At 39.4% G+C, this 22,226-nt stretch overlaps 1 protein-coding gene across 3 annotated transcripts in view; it reads right to left on the bottom strand.

Moving 5' to 3' along the window:
* Positions 1 to 20,651, bottom strand: part of EEFSEC (eukaryotic elongation factor, selenocysteine-tRNA specific) — a 129,848-nt gene extending 109,197 nt beyond the window's left edge. For 2 of the 3 annotated variants that reach the window (XM_075158925.1, XM_075158924.1), the window contains exon 1: positions 20,326 to 20,639. In XM_075158925.1, coding sequence (XP_075015026.1) covers positions 20,326 to 20,611 — 286 coding nt within the window. In that variant the 5' untranslated portion in view covers positions 20,612 to 20,639. Of the gene's footprint in view, positions 1 to 20,325 lie in introns of all 3 variants that reach the window. The other variant, XM_075158926.1, reaches the window with a different exon arrangement.
* Positions 20,652 to 22,226: the final 1,575 nt, after the last annotated feature.

The following is a 22,226-nucleotide window of genomic DNA, read 5'->3' as shown; positions in this document are numbered from 1 at the left end:
TAAATTATGTGATCTAAGCAGATTTTTATATGGATTCAAGCAGTTTAGCTGTCATGAGGAAGTTCCCAAATCCATTTTAAAAAGTATCAGCTATACTTTTAGTGAACAAAGAGGTTCATGAGTTGCATTCACTTCAGTCACTAAAAAAAGTCATTAGCTTAAAATGTCACACTAGAGTATTAAAAAATTGAAAATGTTTGGCTTAGGTTTTAAAAACAATTTTTTTCTCAAAAATCTCAGAGTACAAGGAGCTTATGGCTACTCAATATCCATAATTACATATGTATATTATTTTAAAATTCCATACTATATAATTTGTATAAGGACAATTTTTAATCTAAAAGGGGAAATACCTATCATGATTTATTTCAGTGAATAGATTTTTGTGGGTTAGATCCCACCAGTGCCCAGGAATCCATCTAAAGTTGAATGCAATGAGTGCAGTTCCACTGCCAGGTGCCAATGGACTACAGGTAAAGAAGCAGTCTAAACAAACACATAAAAATAAAAAAACATGAGATCATTCTTTCAATTTTATTCTAACCTAGCCTAAGATGTTACTATAACAGCGCTTTTGTTTTACTGTATCTTTTTTTTTTTACCTGCCAGCTTTGCTTTAAATATAAACAGAAAGGAGATAATTCAACAAGACAACAGGCTCTTTCATCTAAAACCATGAGACTCCCAGTCATAACTTCTTGGGGAAGCCTAAAATAAGGAGCAGGGAGGCACACAACAGGAGTCAATGAAATGTAGTCTCCTGCCCGAAGCATGCATGCTGTGCAGGGAGGAATCAGTGGCCACAATACACGGCTCCTTGGCCAAAAATGTCAGACCTGGAATGCTCCAACTATCATCCCCTCTTTGTTGATGCAACACTTTTGCATCATCAGCTGCTGGACATCTTGTTGAGATTAAAAATATTGTGGAGAGTTACTGTCTGTTCAGCAAAGAAAAAAAAAAGACAGGGTCCATGTCAGAAAGGGAGGGGAAAGGAGAAGCCGAAACATGAGCTCATAAGCCTGTTATGGAGGATAAAGACAGGCTTTGTTTTACTTTATTCATACCAAGTACGAACAAGAGACTCATCACTGTTTTGAGCATGAACTGCAAAATTTGTTTTGTATGCAGTACTGTCAACTTTTTTTTCCTCACCTAACTAAACTACCCATCTTTCTCAAAAATAGCTTCTGCTGATGCTCCGATCAAGTATTTAAGCATAGATGAAATCTGTATAATAGCAGAGACCATATTCTGCCCACGCTGTAAATTTTGACACTTCAGAAGCACATACAAAGGCATTCTTATACAGTAAAGACAAACCTTGGTTATACGACTGATTCTGTCCTGAAGTTCTAATATGCACAAACAAGTAAATTAAAATTAAAATATATGAATACTTAAAAAAAAACCAAACACACACACTTGGAGGACACACTGGATATCAAGCCACACTAAGAGTTACGCAACAGTTATTAAATTGGAGATACTTCTTTGGACAAGAAGTATTAATTCTTTTTAAACTTTCAAATGCAGAAGTCAGTCCAAAAATATAATGCAAGTTTAAAAAGTACAGTCTTTGGGAGATTAGAGGAAAAAACACTAGTAAAAAAAGGTCTGTCCTCTGACAGAAACACTACCCACCAGTGCTGTCTCTAAAACAGCTCAAGGGCAATAGTAAAAGGCAGCAAGGGAAAGCACAGCATGGATTCTAGTTTCTTGCTCTTAGGAAAAGGCGAAGAGGGTGGTAATTTACCGTGTACAACCAAATTGTACATGAAAGTTTAAAAACAGCCAATTAAAGCTAACATTATGGAATGGAACTGAGGGTCCGAGTGGAACGCATTAGACACGCATTCCAGACAATGGCTCCAGAGCCCGCCTGCGAGGCGGATACTGTACAAAGTACAAAGGGTCAAGAAGTTCTTCTCAAAGGGAACCCCAGCTTTGACCAGGAGCCATGACAGCTTGCCCAAAAGATGAATGCGGTGCCCTGCCACAGAATGACATCAAGGCTGTTGAGCTAAGTAACACTTGGTCAGCACCTGCATTGACAGAATGCTATGGATAGAGTTTGAAAATTACGTCAATCAAGGAAGGGCAAATCTCAAATGGAGGGGGAAAACAAGGAACAAAGAAGAGACCCACTACAACTAAAGTAAACAACATGCCTATTTCAGTTAAAATCTCCTACACATATCTCTCTCATACATTCGACTAGAGCTTTGCTTCTCTGTCAAGCAGTTCAATCTAGAATGACTAAAAGAGCTACCAATATCTAGTGGGACATTAGAAAAGAAAGACGACTACCTCAAGTTACCAGGACTATATTACATTTAGCCTTCAGAGTCTTCTCTACTTTGGAGCATGGTGAACCCCAGTTATGATGCACGTTTTTTGATTTCTGTGACAGTAATGCAGAAAACTGTTGCACTGATATTCCTGCTGCAGCAGGTAACCAAATGGAAAAATAAAGATAGGAGAACAATTATATTACTCCTTGCATCATGTACTTCAACATACAACTCCATCCACACGCAAACTGGGAAAGTCATTCAACTTCATGATATACAATTCTACTTCTAACACTAACACTCTAACAACCAAACTTTCACCATCTCCAAAAGCCAACAAGAATTATAACCCTTACAAGAACAGCAGTGTTGGATCAAGGATGAAAAATATATCCATACAAAAAAAAGTAAGGTTGTCCTCAAGCAAGACACCCTGCAAACAATCTCAGTTTTTATGCCAAGTTTTATTTCAAGCATCTGCATTACTACACAGCTATAGCAGTATGGCACATGGAAAGAAAGAAATCTCTAAAACAAATCAGTACCAAACAATTAACTTAAGGATGCCAGCTCTGGGAAATAGGATACTTTCATTCTCTGCACAGATAACCAGAGCCAAAGTAAACAGCAATATTTTGGAAGACAAATTTTTCTGGACACAGTCTAGCCAGCAGTCAGTTAACCTGCCTTGCTGCAATGCTGAATATTAGGTGCTTTGTTAGCTTACAAATTTCAAATGAAGAGATGAGTAGCTGAAGAGTTAACGTTGCCATTAAATTGTTCTTGCTAAGGTTTTAAGAGTTAATACTGCACTACCAAGGAAAGTTTTTATATGCAAATCACTGCAAACTTATCACTTGAAGCCAAACTCAAAGCAGTGATCTATTAGTTTATTCTCAGTTCACTTTAACAGAGTTTTCAACATTCACAAAGGCTGTAACTTCTGTTTGTTTTAAAAGATAAATTTGACTCACCACTCAAATTCTGAAAAAGAGATTTATTTTGTACTCGGTTCTCTGGCCTTCAGTCCATGGCAGACATCAGGCCCTGCCTAACAATTCAATATCAAATCATGACAATTACAAGCATTCTGCACAGCTTGTCGTTCCACTAAGTCACATCACATTGTGCCAGAGAATCTCTCCAAGGAAGCCATTATCAAGCATGTGGTAGTATTTCATACTTCCTGCCAGGCCAACAGAAGGGCTTTTGACAGTGTATTTATTTTTATTTAAATTTTTGCTGACTAGGATTGCACAAGATACACACCTCATTTCAGAGTAGCCCCAAGGGGTCAATAGTCATGTAAATCTCACACGCCCGTACCTCAGGACGAAGCAAACTACATCATGCTGGATACACTATCTAAATTGCCAACGCTACAAAGCACTCCAGATACTGCAGGTGGTATGGTATTTGTGTTTCACATTAATACATTCTCCATATAATTAATAAAAGTCCAGTGTAATATAAAAGGTGATGCTCACTGTAAAGGAGGAAAGCAGTGCAGAGTTTAATTACTAAATAAAACTTGACAATACTTGCCAAGATTAGAATTTACACAGTATTAAGAGGGGCTGGAATTTAATGATCTATAACCACAGAGATAAGAGACAGTAGCAATGCTTGAGTAAGTGTTTTCAAAAGTACTAATAGAAGGGAAGGTGAAAAAGCTAAGGTATGATGATTTATAAACAGATGACTTCTTAAAAAATTTGACAGCAGAGTAAGTGCCATAAAAAGATATTCCAAATTTCACTGGTAGAGTATTAGTTTAAAAAAAAATTATTTAAAATGCTTTGAATTATTTACTTTATTATTTAAAGAGATACTCATGTGAATGAAGTTTTGCAGCCAACTAAGGAGCAAAATACAGACCTGCTCTGAGTTTGTACTGGTTTGGACCTTAATCCTGCAAGCTCCTTTACAGAGTTCATTCCTGCGAGGCTGCATGGATGCAGATCACCCAACTGGGCTCTGAATTGTCAGTTCTACAGAGCTGCAAGCGTGCATGGCACTTCACAGATAAACACAAAACAAGGCCCCAGCTTTAGAAAGCTCACAGGCTAAATTTAGACCAGTTGCTCCCTAGAATAATGAAAACACAGCCAGGTTATTTTATTGCTTCAAGTTTTATACTTAGAAAAGCATAGTTCTTGTGAGGTGAACATACAGAAACCATCAACATACAAAACCAGTCCTCATAACTAAAAGAAAAAACCCTCATAACTAAAGAAAAAAGTTTTCTATTAGGCATTTTGAAGAATCTCAAAAGGTGAAGTTGTTTAATACAACCCTGCACAGTAATTTCATAGTACCGCTCAAATGCTATATACAACAGAACATGGTTAGATTATCACAGCTATTTCAGAGTAATTCAGAGCAAGTCCTCCAGCATTTTCTCTGCGATGAACGAACAACTGAATAAAACACACGTGTTGACTCAAAGGTACAGGCATTTTACAAGTAGTAGCGGCAGTTTGCGTAAACTAAGTTTGTGAGCAGTAATATTTGTTGGTTAAGTAAAACATCACTCAAGATCAAAACCTTCACTGAGATCAGAGCTGTGCTTCTGTGACCAACAAGGGTCATCAGAAGAAAAAGTATGACAGGTCTCCCAGGTCTGCATCCCACACTCGCCCTCCTATGTTTCATTTGATAATTAAGAACCACTTCTTCTCTCCCAAATCTAAATCTAAACTTTCAAGCTAAAACAGAGGCTGACAACATCCCCAGGGAAGTGGGAAGAAAGCCTACAGAAAACAAAGTCTGCTCAGAATACACATTGCTCTGCCAAGCTCATGTGACCAGCTCTCAGGAATGCTGGCACTGCTCACGTTATTCAATGGAAATATGCAACAAACAGACTAAGAATCCCAGATAAACAAGAAAATAATATGGAGTGCAAAGCAGTAATGCTTCCAACTCCAAAGTATGCCGAACCCGTAAATTTGCATTTCACTGTTTAAAAAGGGAACAACGTAACCAGCACATTTCAAGAGACGGTTAGTCACAGCAAAAATCCAAAGAGCAGCACCCACAGGCACGGAGCCATCACTATCTAGCTTGGACGGGGTTCTAGAAATGAAGTGCTCAGAAGTCCAGCAAAATCATCTGCACTTGCTAATCTAATCTCCGTGACACAATTTCTCAGGTGACTAAGAGAAGAAATTCCTAAGCAAGAATACAAAACAGTATCAAAAGTATATCAAGACTACCTAAAGATTGCACACTTCCCTCTTCACAGAAGCCTATTCTTAGGTGTTTTTGCGTTGTATTAGGTTTTTTTATATTCTTAACTATTACTTTTCACATTTTGTCGTCTTGCTTCCCATTCACATCTTCTAGATTCAGAGAGAACAATAGATTCTAAACTAAACTTTCTGACAGTAAGAACTAGAATTACAGAACACGGGATGGAAAACTCAGAATAAGAATTTTATTTCAAATGAACTTAAGGAAATACGTTTCATTTGTTATCTAGCCACTTCAGTCTTCACATCAAATGATGGAGACAACTGCTGTTGAAGAACCATATAATAATAATGGAAGAGAAATACAAAGGAACTTTATGAAGTATATTCTTACTGACAATTTACTATAGACTTAAATTAAATTTTTTTAGAAGAGTTCCTTAAAGTACTTCCAATAAATTATTTTTTATGAATTATGTTTAAAATGTCACAGGTAATCTGCTTTTGAGGAAAAAAAAATCTTGCCATTTTGTAAAAATATAATATTGAAATAAAGTGTATGAAGAGGAAAAAAACTAAGTAATGTAGGTACAGAAAATGAAATAGTCTTTAATGACTGGTCTACATGGAAGTAAAACAATTAGATAAAAATCACATAAATGTGTATTTAATTTTTTTCCTCTCTTAATAAAGTAACACTAGCATCCATTTACATGATTTTTACCTCTAGAGTGTCCTGTTAAGCAAGGTACACATTGGGGACGGAGAGGAGACCTGAGAGACCACAAGGGGGAAAAAAATTTTTTAAAAACAATTTGCTCATTTGTAGTCACTGTATTTTAAACATACATAATGTCCTCTGTTACTCAGAAAAATAAAAGTTAAGTGTACAATAAGATTTGCCTCTCTCAAAGTGCTAGATTCTGTTGGGCCAAGGAAAATTAAATCACAACATCTGAGAGTATACAGGTTTTAGGAAGGGCTTTACCAGAAAAATCAAAGCTTTGAAGTTTTCAGTACCAAGAAATAGCAGCAACAATCTATTCCCGCTGCAGCAGTGCTGGGCAGGCAAAGAAGCCTATCTCATTACAGTTCTGTTAATAAACTAGAAGTCAAGCTTGTATACTGTTAAATCTGGAAGCAAACTGAATAAGTCATTTTAAAACATACAAACAAAAAACATGAAACAAACAGAAGTGAAGCAAAGGTGGGCTACCAGCAACCCTATACCCCCTGCCATAACCATTCTACCTCACAGTCCACCAGTGCCCACCTAAATTTAATACTTATCCAGTTATGATAGAAAATGAACAAGGGCAGCTTTTAACAGTTTTGAGATCCTTTACCCTTCTCCTCTCTCTTACTCGTACAGGGAAGGACTACATGTAAGTATCAAGAAATTGCTCTTCAACCCCATTTCCCACTGCATTGTCCCTCCTCTTTTCCTTCTCCCCCCACCTCCTTTAAGAAAAGGAAAAAAGATCTTTTAATTAATTTGTGGAACTGCCTGCTTACGAATATGCAGAAAAATCCGTTCCAACTACAAGCTTCAAGATCAGCCATCCACACTGCTTATTCCCCTGCACCTGAAAGAGGCATACCATGAACCACTGATGTCCAGCAGTCAAAGGCAAAGCCTGGAGATGGACTTCAGAACAAAATTTCTAAAAGTTCTAAGGAGGGGGGGACACCTCATATTTTCCACTTTCCTTCAAAAAAATCACATAAGATTATCATTAAAGGCAATGCCAAGGCTATAAACCCCTCTCTACTGCTTTCTTACATGGCAAGAAAAAAAAAATCTGCTGAAATTGCTAGGCATCAGCCAAATTCAATAAACCAACACTCAACACTATCTCTAACTGTAAATGCATCACTAAGATAAACGAATGCATAATTGAAAAGTACAAATCACTGCTTAATGAAATGCTGAAATCACCAAGAAAGAATACAGCCTTGGTAATTAAAGCTCAATTTTTTGGTTGCTCAGAGCTAACAGAAGTAGAGAGAGAGATTACAACTCAGGCATTTAAAACATTTTGCAATGATCATTACCACTTAGCATCGAACCAGAATATATTTAATTTTGGAAAACTAGCGTGATGGGTTATTTTGATGACCGACTACAAACTGATGTTTGCACCTATAAGCTAGTGCCCGAGCATCTGTATTTCAATCATGACTGTTAACTGCACAACTCTGCTTCTTCTGATAAGTTCTCATAAATGTACTGTTCCAGTTCAGCTGATCTTGGCTGCTTTTATTGCATCTGTACTGTACTGCGCTTCTGACCCCTGAATGAATTTTTTTTTTTTTTTAAGAAACATCAGACCCCACTTTAGCATCCTCTTAGCAGAAAGACATTTCTCACTCACAGAACTTATTTACTCCACTTCTGAACAAACAGTGCATAAAGGGGAACTTACACAGACTAGGACAAAAGTACAAATCTTCCACAGAAAATGTAACAGCTTCCAAATAGAATAACAACATCCCAAAACACGTGCATTTTGATGATTTCATCCTGGTGTCCTGAAAATCTTCAGCGTCCAATAAAAACAGTAAATACAGTTGCGTTTGAGATGCTATGAAGCCGTTAGCTCTCCAATACACAACGAAAATGCTGCCGAAATATCATATGCTGCTAAAATAAACATTAGACAGCTTAACCTCAAATGTTCTTGTAACTATTTTGTTCCAACTGTTCTTACATGAGCCCATAAGTTACTGCAAAAAGGTTCAAAACAGTATGCATAAGCTTTGAAAGGATACTGCCAACTAATTAAATTTCACATTAGTAAATTCTGGTTTTACCTAGGATTGACTCAGTTATACACAAGAACGCACAAAAAAAAATTCCCATAAACCTGACATCACTTTATATGTGGTCTACAGGTTTCTTAGCTACAGTATACCATTTTCTTAATAGGACAAAAATAAAGAACTTTAAAATTCAAAGGGAAAAGAAACAAGTACAGTAACCAAAATAACTTTCCACCACTGCATCAATTTGATTACATTTCTTAAAAAAAGTGTTCTTTTAAAATAAGTTAAGGACTCACTGGTTTCTTGGTGCAGGGTGGGTAAAGAAATGGACAGCGGGGCTTGCATTTAAAAAACAAAAGTTAAATTTATCTTCACATTTGATTTCTTTGGCTTTAAATTACAACAAAGAAAACATTAAACCCCACAAAAGCAGTGCTGGCTATTACTAGAATAATCAACTATTTCATACAGTAAATAAAGTTTCAAAACAGAAAAGAAAACACATTTAGGGACACATAATGAAAAAACACCCAAACACCCACCCACACACAATTTGTTAGTGAATACAGTTCAGTAATGAAAACACATCTGGAGAGGAACTTTCTATAAAGACTGGATTTTCAGCCACTGGTTTTCTGGTGTGTTTGGTTTTTTGGTTTTTTTTCAGTTCAAAACTCTTTCCTTCCCTTAACCAAAAGAGTATTTGCTCCATACAGAGATTGGTACAGTTTGATTTAACCAAATACAATTTTTTTTTTTTTTACTATTGCCCCTAGATGCAGTGTACAGCACCACAGACAAATGAATCTCTTCCCACAAGAGATTTCAGTTAAACAGCAATTTTGGACAGAAAAAGCTAACATTACTGGATATCACAATACACACCAGAGAGAGTAAAGGGAGAGCTCAATTACAAACATATGGGTAAACATCACCAGCCACCACAACTTTATCACAGCACTTGAAATAATGGGAGGATCTCAGTTGTTAGTCAGGTGAAAAGTCTACTCGAGTGAAAATTCTACTCAGGGAAAGAAATACACACGTTGGCCCCTACCACAGGGTGAAAACCTATCACACAGCAATCAAATTGAACGAACAAAACTATTTCCTTACACAACTTCCTTAGGGATACCCGACTTGCGACTTTTGAATGTTCTGTCATTATGTCATACTGTCATTATGCCATACACAAGGATAAATATTATCAACAATTATTTCAAGTTTTTTTATTATGGGTTTTATTTATACTTATACAAACACATGCATATAATTTTGGTGTAAAAACCTGTTTTTCAGGCTTTAAGGAATTTTTAACATGAGGCATATTATCATATTATTTGAAGGTATAATATTGCCAGACAGTGGCCAAAGTTTCAGTGTTATATGCCCAAAGCTGGTACCTTAGGTGAATAGCACCGTTGACACTTGGGATTTTTTTTGGTGTTGTACTTTTCAATACTCTAAACTGAATTACTCATCGTCTCACTGAGATCAGGGAAAGATTCTGATGCTGAGTGCTTTTAAGAATGACAATGTTTTGCCATTTCTTTAGTCTCTAAATACAGCCTAGACACTTAAAATTAAGTACTATTTGAACCTTTTTCCTTATTCTCTGATGAAATGCCTCTTGGTCAGTTCTGACATCTTTAAAAGATACTTCATAAATTAGAGTACAAACTCAACAAATTTTGTTCTTAACACACAGTACATGATTTTTTCATAAATCTTCAAAGTTAGGGAAGAGTGTGGTTCCAAAGTTGCATACATATGGAACTGCACAATAAAGTCAAATAACACAAAATACTTATCTCAATTTTTCCATCACACAGCAACACTGATGCACATATATACTCTAATTTTGCAGGATCAGGGAAGCTACCTCTGTAAAATTGTGTGTAATTTTTTCATATCCACATTCACAGACACACTCATGTTCAGTTCCTCCACAACCAGCACTACCATACTGGTGCAATCCTTCAAGATGCTGAGCACCTTCAATAAACACTGAAGTGTAAGGCTTAACAGTAACACTTGCTGATAGGTCCTAAGCCCTTTGCAATTTGGGGGAGACTCAAGTCCAGCACTATTTCATGGCTGCACTAGGTTAGGAGCTGACCCTTGAAACGGATCATTCACAGAAACCTACCTCAACCCCCATTGACTACTTCTCCTTCTCTCCTATTCCAACAGATGACCAAAACACAAAAGCTGCTACTGCTCCCCTGACTGATGGTAGCAATCATCCGACAGTGGGTGACAGCCAAACGAGAGCAGCACAAACCCCAGAGAGGACTGAGGCATGCCACTATTACTTCACATATATACTCTAAGCCACATTTTAAATCATTTCACATACTAGAATGTCAGCGTGGATAACCACTGCCAGAACACGACACAGAATCCCCCGAAGTCAACCACAGGTTCAGGTAATCTTGACCTCCCTTTTTACAACATAAATGCATAATTTCCGCACCACTCTTTGATGAAGGGACCACAGACTTAAAAAGAGGAAACAATTACAGTCATTAGAATTTCACCCAAGCATGAGATTTAATCTCAGGCCATGGTCTTGCCAATGGCTGTGGGGGTCTCAATGGAGACAAAATTGCTCTGTGGGAGAAAAAAATACCTCGATGATGACATTAGTCAGCAAGAGAGACTGAGCTTTGTCTTCCATCCAACAGCGCAGTCAAATACAAGGAAACCATTTTCCCTCCCCCTCTTCTTGATCCTAAAAAAGAAAACTACAATAATTTTGTTTCCTTCTCTGAAATGCAGTTTTTGCATGCTTTGGAAACTTTCTTTTCCAAAGCAATACTGCTGGAAGTCTTTAATATATGAAAAGTAGATTTAAGCATGAATAAACTTCTATGACAGAAGACATTTCCCCTTGCCTATCCTGGTTAATATAACCGCATAGTTCTATCAACAATTCTCAAACACTTCTATACCTTTTCCCTACCCAACAGGTTCTCAAAGACCATTTCAAATTTTACATATACAGGAAGCATCTCTAAAATATGCTCACCTGCTCTACAATACATTTAATGGAAATAAAAGAGAGCTGAAACTTTGCCCAACAAATCAAGGCCAAGTTCCACAATTAAAAAGAGCTCCCGAGATCCGAGAGTACCAGCTACTCTTATACACCAGCCATATGCTGCATCCCAAATAAGACACAAAACAAAGGAAAACTTTGGCACAGAAGACAAGAAAGTGCTACAGGGGAATGGATTAAATTCACTTTTCTGGTACCGCAAAAAAAGTGGATCTGCAGTGGACAAAACCTTCATGATCCTTCTATGGCATGAAATAAAAGAAAATAACAAGTTTTTAAACACAACTGTAAGCCCAAATGAATCATCTCTTCTCTGGAACCTGGGGTGATGGGCCTGGATTCTTACCCAGGTCAACTTCTCCTACAAATCTCAAAATTCAAACTTTGCTTTTTATTCCCCCTTATCATCCTTTACCCCCATGATGCTCCTGAATACAATTTATTCATTTTTGATTAAGCTATCCTCTCTATTCCATTTCCTTTTCTTCCACTATTTACCAACTCATTCTGCTGTTACATTCAACATATATATTTGTTTGTCTGGTCGGAACCACCCCTAGTGCTGGTAATGCTGATAATTACAATCTAATGCAGAATTAATCAGCTTAAGCTTGAAACAGAGATCGTAATTCAAATTGGAAGCCAACACTAACCATTTCATGTTCACTTGAACAGATTAGATAGGCTGTGCAAGAACATTTTGGTAGAATAACTGATAAGGAGATGGGAAATAAGAATTATTGGTATTTACTTAGCCTGCAACGCTTTTCGGAAGCAAACAGTTTAAAGGAAGCACTTCAGAATGGCTATTTAATCTGAATTTTACAGATAGCACAGAGAATATTTTCTCACAGAATGCACAGTATCTTTGCAATCATAGCTATCGTACGAGCTGTTCAAGTCTTTCTTTGCTGGAGCTCTCACTCAGTTTTGCTCAGTTATGAGCTGTGACCCACAGAACACAATGCATTCAAGAATCCAGCTGGAAATTACCACTGCAGAACATCTGTCCTTGCTCTTCAGCTTGCCAGGCCAACTTTAGGGTTCCCAGACAGAAAACAACTAGCTGCCACACAGAGAAACAATGTTTGATACCACTTAATGGACTTTAACAATGTAAATGTGGGGGTTTGGTTTGCTCGCTTAGCTAGATGATCTGTTGCATGTCTGCTTTGCGATTATAACCTAGATTTTTCCATTTGCATTTTGTTTTTCTAGGGGTTTTGATAAACAGTACTTTACAGCAGTCATCCAAGAACATACGTTATTACTTCCAGTACAAACAAACAAAAAAAAAAAGAGAAACATATTAAGGAAGCTAAGTTCATAGCTTCATCAAGCTAAACTAGCTATTAAAAGTGGGTTCTACACATAAGCAATGTATCATTCAACTTATATCTAGCATCTACTAATTGAAGACAACTTTAAATCAAGCTGTACAACAAATACAGTAGAACCTTATTAAGCCAGTTTGTTGATTAGTAGACCACTGAATTGCTAAATTGGACTATTTAGCCAGCAAACATATCCATCATCAGTAAAAAATACTACTTTGAAAAAAGTGCTTTGAATTTATTTTGACAAGGGTAATTTTAACTATAAACATGCTTCATATTTTACAGTAAGTTGTTCTAGATTTTATGCAGGTATTTATAAGACTTCACTACATTAGCTGATATTTAAAAACACCTAAAAATGGATTAATAAAGCTTGACCACTCTCCCAAACAGCTTACAAAATAATTTCAAGCAAGGAGAAACATGAAGCAAAAGTGAAATGAAAGGGCATGTGGTTATTTGATGAATGCTTGCACACAGTATGATGAAACAAAGAAATTCTGTTTTTAAATCAATAGGAAGAACGATCAAACAGACTTAGTCAGCACCATTACAGCACTTGGTTATTATGTTTTCCTGAGAAGCTGTCAAGTTTTTGTGTCAAATAATGATGTGTGAATTAGCACAATTTTGTTGTATACAAGCAACTATGCACACAACCACTCAAAAGCTCCGTAGAAAAATCGTCCTATATTAGCAAGAGACAATTTAACATTCAAACAAGGTTCAATAAAGCCACTCCTGTTTACAATCTACATTTAAGATTGAGAATTCAATTATAAATCACATCTTCAGAACAAGACATGCACAATTAATTTTTTTTAACTGACCACAGGAAACAGTACATTTCTGACAGGATTCTAACAAGAAGTAGAAGAGAATGTGATTATTCGCTATAACTTTTGAGATCAGAAGATGATGGCTCTCTTGCTCCTTTTAAACTTTTCAACACATAAAAGGAAAGGAAGACTCTTCCTGCTTTGCTCTCTAATAGTACTTACGAAGTGATGTATAGTTTAGGAGCTTGTTCAACCCGTGCAACTTCAATAGCGAAATCAGGTTCAAGTCAAAAAAAGCAGAAGAGGGCATAGAATAGAAATCGTAGCAGCCAAGTAGACTAGCCTCACTGTCACATCACTCAAAAAACATTAATACACACAGAAATGAGAAGCAATGCATAATAAATGGAAAGTTAAAACCACTAAAGTTATGATACAGATAGACAGAAATTCTATGTGAAGACCACTATTTTAAAGTACCCTGGTACACACGCAAAAACAAGTTCCATTCTACTCTTAATCTCATACAACAAACCCTATATAGCACAGAAGTGGTTCAAAACAGATCTAGTACAACTACCTTGCTTTTGCTCAGTTATTAAATGACATGGGGAAATAGGGAAAGAAATAAAATAATTGTGTACACTAAATTCCATGGTTCCTACATCACCAATTGCTTTACAGTTTAAACTAGATAAACTTTCCATAAATGTAAAATAAAACAACCAGCCCTTTCTACGTGGATGAAGAGTCATACCACTCACATGCAACTTCAATGAAAACCAGTTGTTTTGCCTCACCTGTGTTACTTGCGTCTCATGTAATGTGTAAGACAACACCCCATACGTTTTTATTGCTTAAGGTATAAAAAGCACTATCCAAATTACAGATTAAATAAGACTAACTCTCCTTAAAACAGAGAGGATATTTTCTTTAGGAATGGTAAAATTAAGCCATAGTTGTGTTCCAAATCTTCTACTTAATTCTGTTTCGATTCAAAGTAAGGTCACTCTATCCACGCTGACCTGTTACCCTATGTACTTATCATTAAGATCCTACATTGTAAGCAAATACTGCCCTCTTGTGCACTGTAATATCCAGTAGACAAAGTTGCACTTTGGGGGTTGGGGAGAGGGAGGATTTTAGAGCAGCAATACTTTTATACCAGCTGCTTTTTCTTTGTGCATAGTGCCTTAATTTTAAAAAGTGGCTTTCATTTTAGAATGTCAATAAAAATACTCCTTTAATTTGTCAGACAAGTATCAGGCACCAGCCAAACTACTTAAAGTGAATTAAAAAAGACACAGTTTCAATTTCAAGAGAAAAGTGTTTTCATTTAGAGAAATAAAGTTTATTTATTTGCATTTTTAATACAAAGCAATGTCAGCAATTTACAAGCACCATGAACCCAAAAAGTTTAATAGCGTTTAGAAAACATTCACATTAGTGCTAGTTGAACTCTCTTGGCCCACGAGTACTTCCATAACATCAACCCCTAAACAAAGGCTTGTGAATATGAATTACATTACATGGGAGTTGTATTTTAATATTTTTTCACCAGAACAAGGTTCATTATGTTATTCTCAATCCAAGCTGGCAGCCAAAGTCCTCAAGACTCTCCAGTGACTTCCCTCTGACCAGAATGGTATCCACTGAACAACAAAAGGCACTCTTTCCTCCAGAGAAGAACACGTCTCCCTTCAACATGTGCACTCAACAGCAAGAGGCCTCCACATAAATTTAAGTCATCCATATATACACTCTACAACTATAAAACTGTACTTGTTCACTCACCTGGAATGGAAAAAACAAGAACTGTCATATCTTCACAAAGGTGTCAACAAGCAGAAGTTGACACTGACGGAATTGCATTTTTATGACAGTAACGCAAAGGTAACCCTGAGTTTACAAATCCTCATAAAAGCTTACAACAAACTCAGCAAAACAACTAATCTGTGATAGAAATACTTTTTTTTTTTTGTGCTATGTTAATCTTACAAATAATCTGCATCTGACCGAATTTGAATGCTGGTAGCAAGACCACATTTCCCTTGATCTCCCAAGACTGTTTTCATTGTACTCATTTGCATCAGCAAGACATGCTTTTGCTATGCTCATTTCCCCCTCCCCAAGCTCTTGTGCAAGTTCAAAAGTCTTGGCCCCTCCAATGTATCAGGTATGAATTAATACCCTTCCTTAACAGAACACAGCAGCAAAGTGGAAACAGACACTTGCAAGGCAGTTTTCTTTGAAAGGAACTGCAGGGACAAATGGTGACAATGAAGCTCTAGTTATAAAGTAAAAAGGTCAAAGGTTCAGACAGGCATAAGGATTACAAAACTACAAGTTTGTCAGAATTCCCCCCCCCAGGTTTAGACAACCAGGGTCAAGCAGTAGCTTTCCAATTAAAACCCTATAAGTCTACTCTGTCCTTTGAACTTCACAGGGGGAAAAAAGACAACTTTCTTTTTTAGAAGTTCTTTTGAGGACCCATCTCAAAATCAAACAGATAAAGGGCATCTGACAACAGCTCACCTAAAACAAAGACTGCGGTACCCCTTCACTGCATGTGTGTGGGGGAAGCTAGGATGAGGTAATCATGTTCTTCTGTATTAGTGTGCTGACCCTTTGTAGGGCATGAAATTAACCATCAGCAAGTAAAAAATCTGCTACTGGTTAAACTACTTTGCTACGCAAAGTGGTCTTAAAATGAAATATGGGGATTGAATTTCTTCTGGCAGATTAACTCATATAACCTCTCTGCAGGCATCCCTTACTGCTGAACTCATTTGAGAAACCATTCCAGACCCTACTGGATGCATAGGTCTGTGACAAAAAAATGTAAAAGCAACTCTTATTTTACTTTGATGATGTCAACATCAGCTTTGTGGAGGATCAGAGAGCTGAAATTTAACAAAAGAACAGAAGCTTAAAAAAAAAAACAACACATAGGACTGTGACAGAAACTACCCCATCTCGGTGTGAAATTTTAACAAAATATCACTCTCAATCTCTATAGCAATAAAAGAAAGCAGTAATTATAAAAATAGCAGTATTGCATTTTGCAGTCATACCTTCAGTGCAGAAAGCAAGCATAAGGCTGATGTGGGTGCCTCTTACTGCTTGTGACACACTAAAGAATTGACCCTTAAAATTCAGTTATTCAGGTTTGTTTTCTCTGTCTAGCAAGTCAACTACAAACAGCTATAAATACAGTATTTGTTATGTTGCTTGATACATGATAGACACGATCCTGCTAGACCACAGGAAAAGTCTTGAAATTACTGTAAAATAAAAAGAGTTCTGTTCTTGCTGTTCAAAAGAATAAGACAAAAAGAAATACATGACATGGTCCAAGCCATGCAGCTATCCACAGTAACTTAATACCTTCCTGCCACATCAGACACACAAGAGTCTGCTGCTGAAGAATAAACCAGTATGGTTTAAATACAAGTGAAAGCCATGATGTAATAAGTCAAGTGCCTATCATTTATTCCATTCTAACCTTGACTATCACCTTCCAGCTAAAACTTTAAGAAAGCATCTTGGGTGGAACCGTCTGCAACATTTCCAATTCCTAGCATGCAGGTAAAAAAAAAAAAAAACTTTTGATTTAACATTCGATATGTTTTGTTTTCAAGGACATAGTTTGCAAGAAAAATGTAGCCACACAGAATGAAATATGACTTCCATTTTCCATTCCATTTGGTTACTGCTCAAATATTCTGCATTCATTTAATCCTAAGGTATTGTGTCTAAACAAGCATCTTGTGAGCGGCTGTGAAAAGTATTTGCAAGGTCAAGCGCTACCTGACACAGCATGACAAAAATGCAATATCAGATTCAGCCATGAAAAAATCCACTTCAAGAATTAGCTAGATACAGAAATATGTTAAAGAATGGTAAATAGTATCATTTAATCTGCAAGCAGATTTATCAGACTTGTACAGCAAATGAATTAACCCATAGAGTACTCTGGGAGCACAGAAAGTTGACAGTTAGAGAGGATGGAATTGGACTAGAAGATAGCCTGGGACACCACTGATGAAAATGGCACCCTGGAAGAGAAGAGCCAAGACGATTTTTTTTTTTTTAAAAAAAAAAAAAAAAAGAGAGAGAGAGAGAGAGACAGACAGACTACTGGCTTCCCTTGTGAAGCCAGTAAGGAGCTCCTCAGAAGGAACCCCTTGAGCTAGTCGCCTCATGGAAGACCTGACTGAATAATGCTGGTGCCACCCAGCCACAGCAGACAGCGTTTCCATAAGATGGGGTCACTCAAGGGGGAGCCAACTAGTTTACACCACCTTCAATGAAAAAAGAGAGCTTCAAACAATAACAGCATGCAAGAACATATTTTCACACCTGTAGCTTCTACTGCAAAAGCTGCATGCACACGACTAACACGTAAGAGAAGGCTGCTTCAGGGCCCTCTGTTGTCCCTTTCCCACAGCCCTCCTGTCTCTAGTTTTTCTGTAGGTTAACTCACATCTACAGCTATCACAGCACTTAATTTCAGAAGAGCAGTATTTTAAAGAGGTGTGAGAAATCTGAGATGCAGAATAAACACAGGAAGATAAAGTACTTTGCACTTACATTTTATTTAAAAACCCTATATATAGAAAATCTGTAGTAACAGGGAAATCGCAGATTGCATCAAAAAGAAAAAAGTAGTAGCATACCCGGTTGAAAAGAAAATGCTTGCAATGGTGAACACTGAACACTCATGATTAGGAAGCAGATGAAAATAATCTAAATTTTTAAAGTATCATTATCTGGGAGGCCTGGCTTTCCATTTCTGAAGAGCTGAAAAAGTTGGCAATATTGAAATACTGACACGTTAACACTGAGGGATGTATCCTGTTACACAAGATATGCTATCCTTCAGTTTGAGTTTCACCAAACCATACTAAAACTGTAAGCACCTAAGGAGTCCCACAGGCAGAGATCAGGTTTTATCATCAAGGTTTCACCTTTTAAACCTGGTAAAAAAAAAAAAAGCATCCACTATCAAGATACATGTATGCTATCAAGAATAAAACTGAAATGTCTAACTCTTTAAATTAAGTATTAACACAATACTGCATCTTCTCTACAACTCTTTCTTAATACATAGAATTGCAGTAAGTCATGCTAATCAAATGTTTTCACTAAGATACACAACCTGGTATAACTGGAACTAAGCAAGTTTGACGTGCTTACGTGTCTGAATTGCTACCTGTAAAGAATCATTTTTGCTGGAAAGAAAACTCTATCACGCCGTCTAGTCCAGTCCACTGTCCACATCTTTTCTTCTTCCAGCATGGCCTATCAATAGGGAAATCTGAATAACTTATTCAATCAATGTGGACAGCTGTGACTAAATGCTTTGAAGTTCTTTATAAAAATGATAGGAAGCAACAAGAAGTCTATGTATTAAACAATCACCCCAGATAAGTGTTAAAGCGATACAAAAAAGCCGTTTTTCCAAGTTTTCCCATATCCTCTTCATGAGAAAGTTTACCCCACTCAGATTAGTTGTTTCTGATGGAAAGGAATGTCTAACTACAAGTCACTCTTCAGTACATCCAAGAAAAGTTACCATTTGCCAAAGTAAACTTTGTTCTTTAGAAGATAATCAGGTGCTTAGAATTACTTAAGAATGATAGCTGATTGTGAAGTACAAAGGAAAACTAATAGACCACAGGTTTCTGGAATTCAGCACACAGCCACTCCGCCCTTGCAGCTCTAAAGCACACATTAATGGTACAGAGCACTTTACTGCTGATGAAATCGAGAAATAAGTAAATGTTTATTATCCTATCCAAAAGAAATACAAACGATACAATGTAGTTACTGCTAACACCATTTACAAACAATACATCTGTTCAAAAGGGGATTAAATTCATATATCATGAAAAGTAACTTGGTCTGAACCTCAGCCTAGCTGAGAAGAAACATATACTGCATTACAAAACTACCACCTGGCTGACACTAAAGAGACACTTAGCAGAGGATATGCAAAGGAAATGAACTTTCAGAGGTCCCTGTAGTTGCAGTTTATCAACCTGTGACTACTTTAAACAACCTGCAGCTGCAACTCCATTATATCCTTAGTCAAGCACCAACCACCTCTTAACTCCTTTTACAAGAGATGGAAGGGGGAGGTGTTACTTCTCATAGAACAAGGTGAACTAATTTAAAATGAGCTCTAACGCAAACCAGATTAACCTTCCGGTATCATCTATAAAGACTAAAATGGAAAGTTACTAAAATCCACAAAATAATTTCTAAATGTAAGATTATCATGTTATAAGTCCCCAGTCTCTCCCAGACAAAAGTTCGGCACAAGCATGTCCAGCAAATACAGCACAGCTCTCAACCACAGGGAATAATGAACTCTGACAGCTTTAACAAGTGAGAAAATAGAAATTAATATTGCCCTTAAATACCACAAAGAAGGTCTCCATACACAATAAAGAAAACTTTTTTTTCAAGTAAGTGTAAGAAAACCGAGCAGGCCTGACTGTCCAAAGAGCACCCAAAGAACTCACGTTTACAAGCTGCTTTTCTATGAGTACTGGTATTTTATTTGAGAGGCAGTTACGAAGAAGGGTAACAAACCCATGCGGCCCGTGAAAAACCTGACACCCCACCCACACCTTCCACTCAGTGGGCACGGCCAGGCAGCCAGAGGCCCCGGGCCCTGGCTAACACAAGCAAAGCTCCCGGCACAGATACGCTCAGGCGGGCAGGAACAGCCCTGCTCGCCTTACCGCGGGAAGCCGCGACCTTGCCCAGGGCTGGGGCGCTCCGAGGCACCGGGACGGCCCCGCCGCGGCAGCACCCCGGCAGGGGCCTCTCCGCCACCGGGGCCCCGGGGCGGGCAGGGGTGACCACCCCCGCTCCCCCCCTTACCGCCGATGATGGTGCGGATGAGGGAGGCGTGCCCCGGGCAGTCGACCAGCGTGAACTGGAGCTCGCCGGGCCCCGGGCCCAGCTGCGGCGGCAGGGCGGTACGCAGGCAGGAGAAGCCCAGGTCCAGCGTGATGCCCCGCGCCCGGCTCTGCGGCGCCCGGTCGAAGGCGGCGGTGGAGCCGGTGGTGCTCAGCGCCCGCGCCAGCGCCGTCTTCCCGCTGTCGATGTGTCCCAGGACGCCCACGTTCACGTTGAGAACGCGGGGCGCCGCGGGCCCGGCGGCCATGACGGCGCTGCACCCAGCCGGTCCGTCCCAACAGCGCCCCTGCGGCAACGCGGGCCCCGTCGCCGCCGTTCCGCGCGCCGCGGCCGCCGCCTCAGCGCCGGGCGGCGGGAAAAGCCGTCCCTGCCCCGCCAAGGTTACAGTCAGGAGGAACGCGACGGCCGAGGGAAACGCAGCTCCACCACACAGCGCGGGCACCCACCTCCACAGGCACGACGTGAAAGTGTGCCAAAATACCCATTAAGAGTGTTGCATTAACAGCATGCGCGCTGAAGGGTGACCCAGAAAGGCCAAAGATTGGTCAAATTCATGGCTATTCATGTATTCAGCGGCTGTGCCTGCAGGCATGAAAACCACCCAGCCCCTGACAGACTCCTGCCTTGGCTCAGACAGGTGCAGTCTTCGCTGGGTAAAAAACTGGCTGGACAGCCGAGCCCAGAGAGTTGTGGTGAACGGAGTTAAATCCAGTTGGCGGCCGGTCACGAGCGGTGTTCCCCAGGGCTCAGTACTGGGGCCGGTCCTGTTCAATATCTTTATCAATGATCTGGACGAGGGGATCGAGTGCTCCCTCAGTCCGTTTGCAGACGACACCAAGCTGGGCGGGAGTGTTGATCTGCTGGAGGGTAGGAAGGCTCTGCAGAGGGACCTGGACAGGCTGGATCGATGGGCCGAGGCCAACTGTATGAGGTTCAACAAGGCCAAGTGCCGGGTCCTGCACTTCGGCCACAACAACCCCAGGCAACGCTACAGGCTTGGGGAAGAGTGGCTGGAAAGCTGCCCAGAGGAAAAGGACCTAGGGTGCTGATTGACAGCTGGCTGAACATGAGCCGGCAGTGTGCCCAGGTGGCCAAGAAGGCCAATGGCATCCTGGCCTGTATCAGAAATAGTGTGGCCAGCAGGAGTAGTGGCCAAGAAGGCCAATGGCATCCTGGCCTGTATCAGAAATAGTGTGGCCAGCAGGAGTAGGGAGGTGATCGTGCCCCTGTACTCGGCACTGGTGAGGCCACACCTCGAATACTGTGTTCAGTTTTGGGCCCCTCACTACAAGAAGGACATGGAGGTGCTGGAGCGTGTCCAGAGAAGGGCAACGAAGCTGGTGAAGGGTCTGGAGCACAAGTCTTCTGAGGAGCTGCTGAGGGAACTGGGGTTGTTTAGCCTGGAGAAGAGGAGGCTGAGGGGAGACCTCATCGCGCTCTACAACTACCTGAAGGGAGGTTGTAGTGAGGTGGGTGTTGGTCTCTTCTGCCAAGTAACAAGTGATAGGACGAGAGGAAATGGTCTCAAGTTGCGCCAAGGGAGGTTTAGGCTGGACATTAGGAAAAATTTCTTTACTGAAAGAGTGGTTGAAAGGCCTTGGAACAGGCTGCCCAGGGAAGTGGTTGAATCACCATCCTTGGAAGTATTTAAAAGACGTGTAGATGAGGCACTTAGGGACATGGTTTAGTGGGCATGGTGTGTTGGGTTGACGGTTGGACTCGATGATCTTAGAGGTCTTTTCCAACCTTAATGATTCTATGACTGCCCTGGCTCACCTCTTGGCACCCACTTGCAGGCTTCCTCCACTGCCCGCCCACTGCCCCTGCTAGGCCTCGTCTCCGAGGTCCCCTCATCTAGGAGA

Source organism: Calonectris borealis, chromosome 10 (assembly GCF_964195595.1).
Source record: "Calonectris borealis chromosome 10, bCalBor7.hap1.2, whole genome shotgun sequence".
NCBI lineage: Eukaryota > Metazoa > Chordata > Aves > Procellariiformes > Procellariidae > Calonectris > Calonectris borealis.
The sequence above is the reverse complement of the archived record's forward strand: the minus strand, read 5'-3'. Positions and strand labels throughout refer to the sequence as shown.